The 12,393-nt window shown below is 40.0% G+C and overlaps 1 protein-coding gene across 3 annotated transcripts in view; it reads right to left on the bottom strand.

The window, feature by feature from the left end:
* LOC149165862 (CAAX amino terminal protease family protein) overlaps window positions 1-11,166 on the bottom strand; it is a 372,684-nt gene extending 361,518 nt beyond the window's left edge. For all 3 annotated transcript variants that reach the window (XM_089432404.1, XM_089432405.1, XM_089432406.1), the window contains exon 1: window positions 10,700-11,166. In XM_089432404.1, coding sequence (XP_089288530.1) covers window positions 10,700-11,011 — 312 coding nt within the window. In that variant the 5' untranslated portion in view covers window positions 11,012-11,166. The remainder of the gene's footprint in view (window positions 1-10,699) is intronic.
* Window positions 11,167-12,393: the final 1,227 nt, after the last annotated feature.

Below are 12,393 nucleotides of genomic sequence, written 5' to 3'. Positions count from 1 at the left end.
ACATCCATCTGATGAACTTTCCAATTGAACTGAGCTGCTAGGGCAAGCACAAGCCTGATAGTACTCATCTTGGCTGTAGGAGCAAAAGTCTCCTCATAGTCGATGCCTTCCTGCTGTGAAAATCCTCGAGCCACAAGCCGAGCTTTATATTTGTCTAAGGTTCCATCAGCTTTGTATTTGACTTTATACACCCATTTGCAGCCTATGGGTTTTTTGTCTGCGGGAAGATCAGAAAGAGCCCATGTGTGATTCTTCTGAAGACTCTGAAATTCTGCTTCCATAGCCTGTTCCCACTCAGATATACCCTTAGCTTCTGAATATGTTTGAGGCTCAAAAGTACTGTGAAGGTTAGCCATAAGAGCAAAATTGACTGTAGACTGTTGTCTGTTCTTATGCCTAGAAGTTCTACCTTCAAGGAGCTCATCATCCCGGAGATCACCTATGGTTTTAGCCCACCATTTTGGCCGAAGAGAAGAAGAACCAATATCAGGATTAGAGGGACCAATATCAGGAGGAAGAGAAGCAGGCTCAAGAGCAATAGGGACAGCAGGAGGGGGATTAGCTTCTGGAGGAAGCTCAGATAGAGTAGTATCAAATCTTGATGCTACATCATCCCTCCCATCAGATGGACTGACTGGAAGAAGAACACTGTGAGGCGGATCCTCAGAACGCTGCTCAGAAGAAGAAGACTGAAAGAATCCTCTGTCTTCATCGAATACTACATCTCGACTGAAGCTAAGTCGACCAGTGGCTATATCTATCAGCCTATAAGCCTTGTGATGATCACTGTATCCTGTCATCATGAGTTTCTGACTTTTGGAATCCAACTTAGATCGCTTAGCAGATGGAATCCAAACATATGCAACTGAGCCAAAAACTTTGAGATGACTGATCTTAGGCTTACGACCAGACCACACTTCTTCAGGAGTCTTCCCTTTAACAGCCTGAGTAGGGGATCGGTTAAGAAGGTAAACAGCAGTAAATACTGCTTCAGCCCAGAATTTGTTTGGAACACTCCGGTGTTGTAACATGGAACGAGCCATTTCAACAACCGTGCGATTGCGACGCTCGACAACACTGTTCTGCTGGGGAGTGTAAGGTGTGGTGAATTGACATTTGATGCCATGAATATCACAGAAGTTGGCAAAAGCTGAGGAACAAAATTCCCCCCCATTGTCGGTCCTAAGGGTCATGATATTACAACCAGATTCGTTTTCAACTAAAGTTTTAAACTTCTGAAAGGTACTAAGAGCATCAGATTTATTTTTTAAAAAATACACCCATATCTTTCGACTGAAGTCATCTACAATAAGTAAAAAGTATTTGCAAGCAGTTATAGAAGCTGTATTCATAGGACCACAAATATCAGCATGAAGTAACTGAAGTACCTGGGATGCGCGCCAAGATTCTCCATTTTTGAATGACGACCGATGTTGCTTTCCCGCTTGACAGGCGCTGCATACCCCCAACTGCTGAGTCTGAATATCAGGTAATCCTGACACAAGTCCCTCCCGAGAGAGCTGAGAGAGATACTGCATATTGAGATGCCCATATCGCTGATGCCATAGAGTACTGATGGGAGAGACACGAGCTGCTAGTGCCACTTCTGGAAAGTCACCGGTGTCAAGTAGCCTGTATAGACCATGGTCCTCGAGGCCAGTAGCAACTGTCAGACTGGTCTCCCTGTCAATGATGGAGCACTTGTGTGCACTAAACATAACATCAAGCTGAGGAGAATTCCTCATAATCTGACTGACAGAGAGCAGATTAATCTCCATACCAGGAACATAGTATACATTTAGAAATATGAGCGTGCGTCCACCAGACTGAATTTGAACTGTACCCCTGCCAGCAACAGTGTACTTTTCACCTCCACCAAATACAACTGAATCACTGAAAGGTGAAAAGTCAATAAACCAGTCACGCCTGTGAGAGAAGTGGCGTGATGCACCAGAATCAATGTACCATGCAGAGGAAGGAACATGTTCTGAAGACCTTTTAGCCATAAAGGCATAAAAGGCAGAATCTGTCTGCTCGGAATGCTCTGCAACATTCGCTGTCTGATGTGACCCTCCCTGTTTCTTTTGTTCAGCAGCAATCCTCTGCCTGCAGTCTTTCTTCATGTGACTGAACTTGTGACAGTAATTACACTGTACACTTTTCTTCCTGTTAGGATCAAAAGACTGAGATGATCCTCTCTGCTGAAAAGACTGAGAGGACTGATATTTTGCAGCAAATGCATTTTCCAAGGGCACTGATGAAGTACCACTACCAAACTGCTGTTTCCACCTATCTTGCTGCAGAAGTTTGGTACATAAATCTGAAAACTTCAGATCAACATTTGTGGTTGTAATGTTGAGTGTTTCAATGAAGTGTTCATAAGATTTTGGTAGACTCTTCAGGGTAATGACTACCATATCTTCTTCCTCCATGGTCCGACCAATGGCGTCGAGCTGATCTCGAATGTCTTTAATTTTGTTGAGATGTTCCTGTAAAGACATATGTTCATCCATCATGATGGAGAACAACTGATTTTTGAGAAAAAAAGCTCTGCTTTTATCAGATGTCTCATGCAATTCTTTCAACTGTTGCCAGATTTCAGCAGCTGTCTTGCCAGAAGGGATCTGTGGTAACTGATCATCAGCTACAGAGAGCTTGAGAAGCATAACAGCCTCTCGATTTCGATCATCAAATTTATCTTGATCGGTCCCGGCTGTACTTGGACGAAGCTCTTTGCCCAAAATGAGTTGATCAAGACGCCTGTACTCAAAAATGGTCAGCAGTCTTTGTTTCCAAATGTTATAGTTGCTGCCATTAAACCGTTGATTTCCTTCTAACATCAGATTGGTAAGTGTGGCCATTTTCACAAAGAGAATACAAAAGTATGACACACAAGAACAATGTAGCTGACTGCTTATGCTGGTGAAAATTTAAAGAACGGACTTTCAGCTGTCTAAAACAATAGTAATACTGCTAATACAGTTCTGATAATACAGTTTGCCACAAGAAAATGCCGGTCTACCATAAGAGTATACTGATGCAATAAACAGATGTCACAGGTCTGAGTTTGTAATGAAGACTGTCAGGATCACAAGAGAAAAAAAATTCCGCTGATTGGTAACCCACTGCCGGCAACCAGAACCATACATACAGCAAATACAAAATTTGAAATACGGACCCACATATGCTGTCTCAGTTTCACGTTTACACTGCTGGCAAATACCACGGATACATTGGCCCACAAAACAAATACGCAGATCTGAAACAAATACGATCTATGCTTCCGGCAAACACCACGAATGTATTGGCCCACGTGAGCTTCACGTCACGTCTCAGGTATATACGTCTCAGGTATATACGTGTTTGAAAGATACACAGGTGCTGATAACGCGAAAGGTCGCAGGTTCGAGTTTTGTATCCACGGATTTGGAAATATATATAACGGGTTTCAAATGTATCCACGGAATGAACCACGGTTTTCAAGTATCCACGGGTCTGCAGAATATATCCACGGGTTTCAAAAAAATATATATTAACCACGGGTTTCAAATATCTATCCACGGGATTGAAATATCAAGACGCCTGTAGTGATATCCTCCTCTTATCTCATAGCATAGCGGACATCAAAAAATAGGGTGCATTTCCATCCACGGGATTTTGACAGAGTTGAAATAAAAACCACGGGATTTTGACAGAGTTGAAATAAAAACCACGATTTTGAAACCACGATTTTGCCTGCAGATCGAATTTTCAAACCACGACTCTGACTTTCAAAAAAAATGAGTTTTGAGGGAAGACACCTGGATCACGATTGCTGAGGAATTCCACGTTGTGGTCGAGTAGCCGCCAGGCGAAGACGAAGATAGCCGGATTCACAATTCCAAGCAAAACTGGTCAGCCAAAAAAAAATTCCGCTCCCATGAAAACAGTCACCGCCCCAAAGTTATTTTCTTAATAAAAAGATCATGCAAGGGAAGAATCCATTTCTGTATCGAGATGGACGACTGTAAGCTTTTATCACAGCGAGCAAAGCCGAGGCTAAGACTCAGTGAAGGCTGCCTGGCTTACAGAGGGCTCGACCTTAGAAAGGACTCAAGAGATTACGATGCAGATAGAATTACTGTTTCAAGAAGAATCTCTTAACCTTGCTCTGATACCATAAAAGAATGTTCAATGAATTAATTCACATGGAGCAAACAGCTCAATGATAATACAAAGATATTTACAAGAATAGAAACATCAGGTTTCTATGTAGAATATCGAACAAACAGTTTCATCTAAGAAACTGCTAAAAGAATAAGAATAGAAACATCTAAAAGACTGAGCATTACTAAATAGAGATATAGAGATATATTCTAATACAAAAGTCATAGATCAAGCCAGATCTAATCTTAGCCGTTGATTAGGGACTTAATCTCGGTCATTGATTTGTCAACGAGAAAAGTATAAGAGGAGACTTGAGGGTCACTTGGAGAACACACTGAGTTGATCAAGATTCGACTTTCTGGGGCTGGGTTTGCTGAGGAAGTCGAGAGAGTGATCAAAGTTGCAGCTGAGGGGCAGTGAATACAGAAGCAGAGACGTAGAGATAGCACCAGGAGGATCAGCGCAGTAGCCAAGAGTGAGAGACGCAGAACTAGCCAGGGGTTCACGCAGAGCCAACCAAGAGCTGCACCATGCCTCAGCGAGCCAGCGTGGGTGATGCAGAGGGCCAGAGGGCTGATGCAGTGCCTCCAGAGGCTGACACAGGCCAAGCCAGAGTGACATTGGGCAAACGCTGGGCCAGAAAGGGCTGACGTTGGGGTTTCGTGGGGTAGATTGGAGCTGTGAAGCTGCCGGAGTGATTATCCGAGGTTTCAGCTGGAATATCTGCTTCCAAGTAGAGAGGTACTACTGCTGATATTATTCTTTGTTGGGTGAGCCAGTTTTGGCACCTAGATTGTATTCAGAAACTGCATAATAATAAAACCCTCAGATAGTTGCATCGGTTTTCTCGCATTAGGTTTTTTCGGGGACATTGGTCCAAAAACAACGGTGTCACTTGTGTGCTTGTTTTGTTTCCTTCAATTGATGATCTGTAATGTGTTGAGCATGTACTTGTATTTATTTCCAGTATTTACATGGTAAATAACTTGTTAATTAACAGAACAAGTAGGTTGGAATAAATCAGTAAAGTACATGAAGGGTTTCTAACGAATAGACTTAGAAATTCCAACAACTCCTCCACGACCTTGTCCATTTGTTGTTGTCGTGCGGAGGGGCCTTGTTTAGAGGTCGTGGCCACTGTCTTCTTTCTTTGAGGGTGTATCATCAAGAAAACAAATTTCCCAATTTTGGAAATGAGCTTACTGCATAGTTTTGCAGTAACCAAAGAGATGGCAGTAGGCGGTGCTACCTCCGGTATCCTGTACAACTTATTTCCCAAGGTAACAATAACAGCGCGAGGCCTTGACTCATACATAGCATGTCGCTTCCACAAGTATAGTTGGCCTAATAATACATCACAAATATCAAAAGAGGCAACGTCACATAATATCTCATCTATGAAGGGCTTGATGTTATATGGAAGGCAGCACTGCTCGCTGATGCGAAGATCTCGTCCTTGGTGAAGCCACCCGATGGTGTACGGATGTGGGTGTGTTGTGGTCGGTAAGCCCAGGCGCTTCACGACCTCTGTTGAAATGAAGTTCTTTTGTCTCCCATTGTCGACAATGAACTGTGGGGAACCCTTTACCCACATTTGGGAGTGGAAGAGGCACTCCTCCTCTGGATCTTTGGGTTCCTCCTTCTGGATCTTCGTGGTGGCAACGGTGGCATTAGGCTCCACATTGATAATCTGCTTCCTTTTGTCATTCCCCTTGTCGAGTTCTGACTCATAGTCGGAACATGCATCTAATTTAGAAGCCTTCAGCTTGACCACCAATGACTGCTTGACCCAACACTCACTTGTGTTGTGAGTGGAGCTCTTACAGAACTCACACCACTTTCCCGTGTCCTTCTTCGACTTCACGGTGTTGTTCTTTGCTTGCGGCTTTAGCGGGTTGTCCTTGACCGTCCCACCTTGGCTTTGTCTTTTGTTCTGCGGTTTGGGGGCACCTTTCCCTTGCTTCGAATTCATAGATCCAAAGTCTCGCTTTTTTTGTTTAAGCTTCTACTCAATCTTGACAGTGTATCGGTACGCCGTGCCGAGTGAGGAGATGTCCAGGAACTCCATCTCATCTTGGATGTACCTGTGTAGGCAATCGCAGTACTTGAGTACCAAATGTTTCTCAGAATCCTTGATACCCAACTTCGTGCGAAGGGTATGAAAAACATTGGTAAACTCTGGCACGTCTTGGTCCCTTCCCTGTCGCAGCGTGGTCCACTTTATGTATTTATCCTCATAACTCCCGACAGGGTAGTACTGCTCCTTGATGGCATCCCGGAACGAATTCCAAGTGGGTGCGGCTGAAAACAGTGAGGGCATACTTTCATCCTTCTACTCACAATAGGTTTCCCACCAGTCATTGACGTGGGGGGGTGGCTTTGAGAAGACAAAAGTAATCTTTTCCCAACTGGAAAAATCATGAACAGAAAAATATCCTTCTGGCAAATTTAACCAGTTATCTATGGTGTTTGCATTTATTTGGCCCTCAAATATGGGAATATCAAAGTTTACTTGTATCTTAAAAGGAGTGGGACCTCCAGAGTGGTTGTTGGATGTGGATGCGCTATCGGTGGGCAATCGTTGAAGGATCTGGGCAAAGTTATCCATGATCGCATTCCTTCGTTTCTCGAGGGCCTCCTCGAGCAATATTTTAATATGATCTCCTGCTCCCTCGTCTTTCTTTTCTTCCCCCATGGGCAGCCGTCGGGGTTTGCGAGGCTGATCTTGCAAAGGTTCAACTAGATCGAGCCCTAACTCCTTATACCCTAACCTCGTTAGAGGGCATGCAAAGAAGGATTGAAAAATAGCAGACCGCTCTGATACCACTGATCCGAATTTAAACACGAATGCAACAAATTACAAATATAACCATAAATATAGAAATGCAGCAGAAATAAAAATTCATTTCCTTAATATCAAATACTGAAATATGCTTACAAACAGAATGGAAATAAGACTAGCTTGAGCGATGGTAGTATATCTCTGAGAAGAAATGTAGCGGCTACATGCTTCTGAATTGTGTTACAATGAGGCTTGAGAGCCTATTTATTATTGAGAAACAATGGAAAACCCCAAACATCCAAAAACCTAACCCTGGGAGATGAAACGCCAAAATATGGGCCCATTTGGGGTAAATTGGTACATCAACTTCCCAAGGTCGTAACTTTGACATACGATATTCGTTTGACGCATACGATACCTCGTTAAAAAGATTTATCCGAGGACTACAATTGTTGATAGCAAATATCGAATTGAAAACTCATTTTGGCCACAGGCGATTTTCCAAAAAAACGTTGTTTAGGGCCTCAAAACAGCTTCGGTAGTTCAAGACCTGAAAAACTGCCAAAAATAGTAAATTGTGCTATAATTAAGGAAACTAAAAAACTGAACCAAAAATATATTAAAAAAAATAAAAAATGGTGGGGGTCCAAGTGGAATAAGCAAGTGGCCACCAATATCCACCAGGATCATCATACCTGGGTAGGGCCTAGAAATGTACCCTAGGAGGTTGATGCAGTTAAAAAAAAAAGAGCATATGATGGCCACAAGAAAAATCAAAATGCAAAAGATGGTCGGGACTTACAAATTAGCATGTGGGAAAAAAACAAGCATGAGCTCTACCTCTATCATATGGCCATCAACCGGCTCCTGGGCCAATGTTGCCCTATCTCATAGAAGATAAGGAACCCTTGCATGTCCCAACCCTTGACCGGCGATGAACTGCCCCATCCTAAAGGGGGTAATAACTATTATACATCATAGAAAGCAAGCTCTCAATCCTCGAGCTATGAGCAGTAATACAAGGAAAATCAAGAAAAAGTAAAAGGCAATATAGAGGGGTCGAAAAACAAAGGTCGCGGTAACTCATGCATCCCACAATTGCTCCCTCCTCATATCTATACATGAGAAATGAGGTACTTCATCATATTTGATCCCTTTGACCATGGCACTTGGCCATGAAGTCCTCTTCCCTTTGTTCCATCATTATTCACATGGCACCTATCGATTGAGGGGTGGACCAAGGACATGTCACTCCCATTTGGAGGTTGGGAACAACTAGTAGGATTGTCTATTATGTTAGTTTGTGTAGCTCGAACAGATGTTCTAGTCTCAGGAGGTGTATATGAGGCTAGAAACACAAATGGATTAATTATCTCCAATACCCAAAAAAAAGTTTCTAAGGAAAATTGTCTTAATTAGATTTAATTAGCCAATTTAATTATTTTCCTAAGTCTAACTTAGGAAAAGTGGTTAATTAATCAGGATTAATTGAGGCAACTCAATTTCTCCAATGACTTCTAGAAAAGTAATTTTTAGAAGTCAAGATGATCTTGGTCATCGATTGTGATTAGATCATGGTCATTGATTGTTCAGCAAGAGATTATAAGAGGAGATCGATGGGGCTTTTGGAGACACAATGAATTGCAATGAGAGCAAGGGCACAAAGATAGCGTGGAGGAAACCAACAGTTGAATTTAGCAGTGATTAGTGATTGAAAATCAAGTTGCCAAAGAGAAATTTCTTCACAACGATTTCCAGATTCTCTATGACAGGGGGAGATCAATTTTATTTGCAAAGGTCAAGTTTCCTAGAGGTAGTGTAAATTGACTGAAGAGGCTGAGTTGATGGAGGAAGGACAAAATTCCCAGGGAAAGTCAATTTGCAGTGGAGAATTCGATTTTCCCAATACAGTTTGATTTTCCAGTGGAGGTCGTGATATTCTACCAGGAAGTGCAAATTTCTAGAGGAGGTCAAGTTATCTACCAGGGCCACACGTGTGGATCAATTCAGGGTTCCAAAGGAGGCTCGAATTGATTTTAAGAGGTTAAGTTGCTTCTAGGAGGTTAGATCATCTAGTAGAAGTGAAGAAACTAATTTGTCGTAGGTTTGCTAATTTTACAGCAAACAATGTATGTAATTTCAATTACAGATTTGCTGAAGAGTAATAAAAATACCTCATCTGCAAAACTAGTTTTCCCTTTGAGGTATTTCCAAGGACAATTGTCCAAAAATATCAGTGTCTATTATTTTGTGTGTGTGATATTTTCTCAGTTCCTATGATTTAATTTTGGTGAAGTTGCAGTAGTGTTTTATTTAGTATTTGTCTAATATAATTTACAAAAGATAAATAATCTTTTAAAAATACGTGAATAAAAACCAAATTAACTACAACAATTTTAAAAATTTCACATATTAGCCATTCCTACCTAGGGAGGTAACACCATTATGTGATTAAGGCCGCAATTTTAGAGGAGAAGCCTCATATGAAGTGTTATTTTGCCCATTTCTTTCGAGCTTGGTTCACTTAGATGTAATAATGATTAATGTACTTGATGATGAAAGTTGCAGCACTAGATATTGTGTGTAACTAGCAGGTGGTTCTATCTATATGTCTAGATAACTTAACTAGGGTCCAAGTCCTTTAGAGGGGCATATTGACACCCACAAGAGATGCATTGAGAGCCATGGGACTCCGAACAATTGTAAAGCATCATTCATAGCCATGGGCACCTTCAGCAACCACAGTGTTTCTGCATTTGCTTTGTTATTCATGGGATGATGCACCTAGACCAACTTGCCCCCAGTCGGCTTAGCAAAGATCACATGGTTTGATAGTTGATCTAGGGCCCAAACGAGGTTTGTCTCACGCCTTGAGACATGGGAGGGTTAGCCCCACCTTCAGTGCCCTCAATGTTGGAGTAGAATCAGGTTTATTCATCACCATGAGGCATATGAGACCCAGTTTTGTGCCCCAAACCCACATTTGGGGGCCACTGAATGATTTTCATAGGGATCACAGGCCAACCCCTAGACCTTGATTTTAGAGAGCTACTATGCCCATGATGGCACTCCTAGCTCTCAACGTCAACCCTAAAAGGGCCTATGCTAGCATGATGTCAGCATTTCGGCCCTCATAGAGAAATGTATTATGATTTCCATTGGTTACTAAGTCTACCTGTGACCTAGGGTCTTTGTTGCACATTACTAAATGATTAAGAGGAGCTTCTAGGATTATCAGGCATTTGTATGCCTCATAAATAGAAGAACATGTCATTGTATCACTCATCATCTCATCATTTGGAATTTCGGCCCTCTTGAGTGATTCACATTCTTCTTTTGTGGAAGATTTGGAGTAATCTTGATTCACTTTAACATTTGGAGCTGATTTGTCAATCTTTGGAGATATTCTTTGGATAAATGGAATGGATTTTTAGATGTTATCTTGTAAGTCACAGTTTAGCCTTTTTCTTAAATAAAATATTTCCAAATGAAGCATATTTAACAAATGATCGAAAACATAATATCCACGGTAGATTATGTAAGAACCACTAAGGAAAAATTTCTGCAAAAGATTCCGTAAATTGGCCAATATTTTGGACGTTATTTTACGAATTTCTTCCAAAAATAATAAATGAATGGCCAGTTGTTTTAACCATAATCGTCAGTCTTTAAAGAATTGATCTAGTTTGCGAATTTTAGTGAATTTTCATCAAGTGTGAGTTTCTTTTAATGAGCCCTGGCAACCTGAAAAATCCCTGAGAATAATCTTACCTTCTCTTCCACGTTATCTTCTGAGGCTTTATCACTTTTACAAGAACAAATCCGCCGCCTATCTCTTTTGCCTCCTAGCCTGGTCAATTCTTTCCCTTCATTGAAATCTTTGTTGGAGCCAAACCGCGAGACCGTCAATACGCCATGCAAATCTACAGAATGGAGAGGCTTTCCACAGCTGGAAACATTCACAGTGATCCCACTACCAGACGCAATGACCAACCGCACCCGTTTCGACCTCGCGACCTGACTGAGGCTCTTCGTTAAACTGCCGAGGCTCCGGGGAAGTGAATGCACCAACACGGACACCATACTGTCAAACGTAGAAGTACATTCAAATTCAAACGCGATTAGCTCACATCCGGAGAGTCAAACGTTTCCCAGCGCTCAATTACAGCGGACTGGGCGTCTACCGAGATTTATCTTTTAAGTCGAGAACGAACAGAATTAGCGATAAGGTTGCAGTCCGTTGATAGACTTATAAGGAGCTTGTTTCCGTCAATTGACGTGTCCATCTGTTACCGCTCCTTTCTTTAATTTGTTGACGGAGTGGAAAGGCACCGATAGGTATTTAACGGACGTTTAGCCAGATAGAAGTTTATGAGCCTTTGGAGACTACAAAACGAGAAAGAGTAATTTAAAAATAGTAATAATATTTTTGGAGGCTACAAGCCATGTATCGGGAAAGAGTAATTTAAAATAGTAATAATATTTTTGGATATAAATCATTTAGGGTGTGCGATGAATAGATGAGATTAAAAAAACCTTTAACGGACGTTTAGCCAGATAGAAGTTTATGAACCTTTGGAGACTACATAACCAGAAAGAGTAATTTAAAATAGTAATAATATTTTTGGAGACTACAAACCATGTATAGAGAAAGAGTAATTTAAAGTAGTCCTAATATTTTAGGACATAAATAATTTAGGGTGTGCTCTAATTTATAGATGAATAGCTGAGATTAAATGGTTTTTTTTCTAGTTAATTTTAATTTTTAGTTTAGAATTATCTTAACTTTGTGGTTAAGAGTAAATTTTTGAAATGCAAATATATTTTAAGTAGTTTAGAATTATCTTAACTTTGTGGTTAAGAGTAAATTTTTGAAATGCAAATATATTTTAAGTTGATATAATATATATGTATTGATATTGAAATATTTTATATATAATATATATGTATTGACATTAAAATATTTTAATATATATGTAATTGATAATAAAATATTTTATTTATAATTCATATTCTTCACATTACATTTAATTATTTTTATTATTAATATTTTTAAATATTACATATCAAATTTATATTAAGCATAAAAAGAATTACAAATATCTCTCATACATTGAATTAGAAAGTAGCTATTAATGGAATCAGATTTCTCTCAATCTTCCTTTCGTTATATATGATTCATGTTTTATTTATAACATACTTTAAAAAAAAAATTGTTATTAATATTTTTAAAATCTTATATATCCACTATATATTAGAAATAAAATAAATTACATATCTCTCTAGTTATGAAAAGTGAAAATACAAGAAAAAAAATAATTTAAATTACTTTATTTTTCTCTATATGAAATAGATATAAAATTATGGTATTTAATATGGACATTTAAATATTTTGTTGTTATTAATATATTTTTTATTGAATTTAGGCTTCTGTGATCCATATCAAGTTTTTTGAGGAGAGTTTT

Source organism: Pinus tabuliformis, chromosome 5_1, assembly GCF_031772625.1.
Source record: "Pinus tabuliformis cultivar Carrire ecotype Pingquan chromosome 5_1, CPIR1, whole genome shotgun sequence".
NCBI lineage: Eukaryota > Viridiplantae > Streptophyta > Pinopsida > Pinales > Pinaceae > Pinus > Pinus tabuliformis.
Note: the sequence above shows the minus strand (reverse complement) of the source record. Positions and strands in the feature narration are given on the sequence as shown.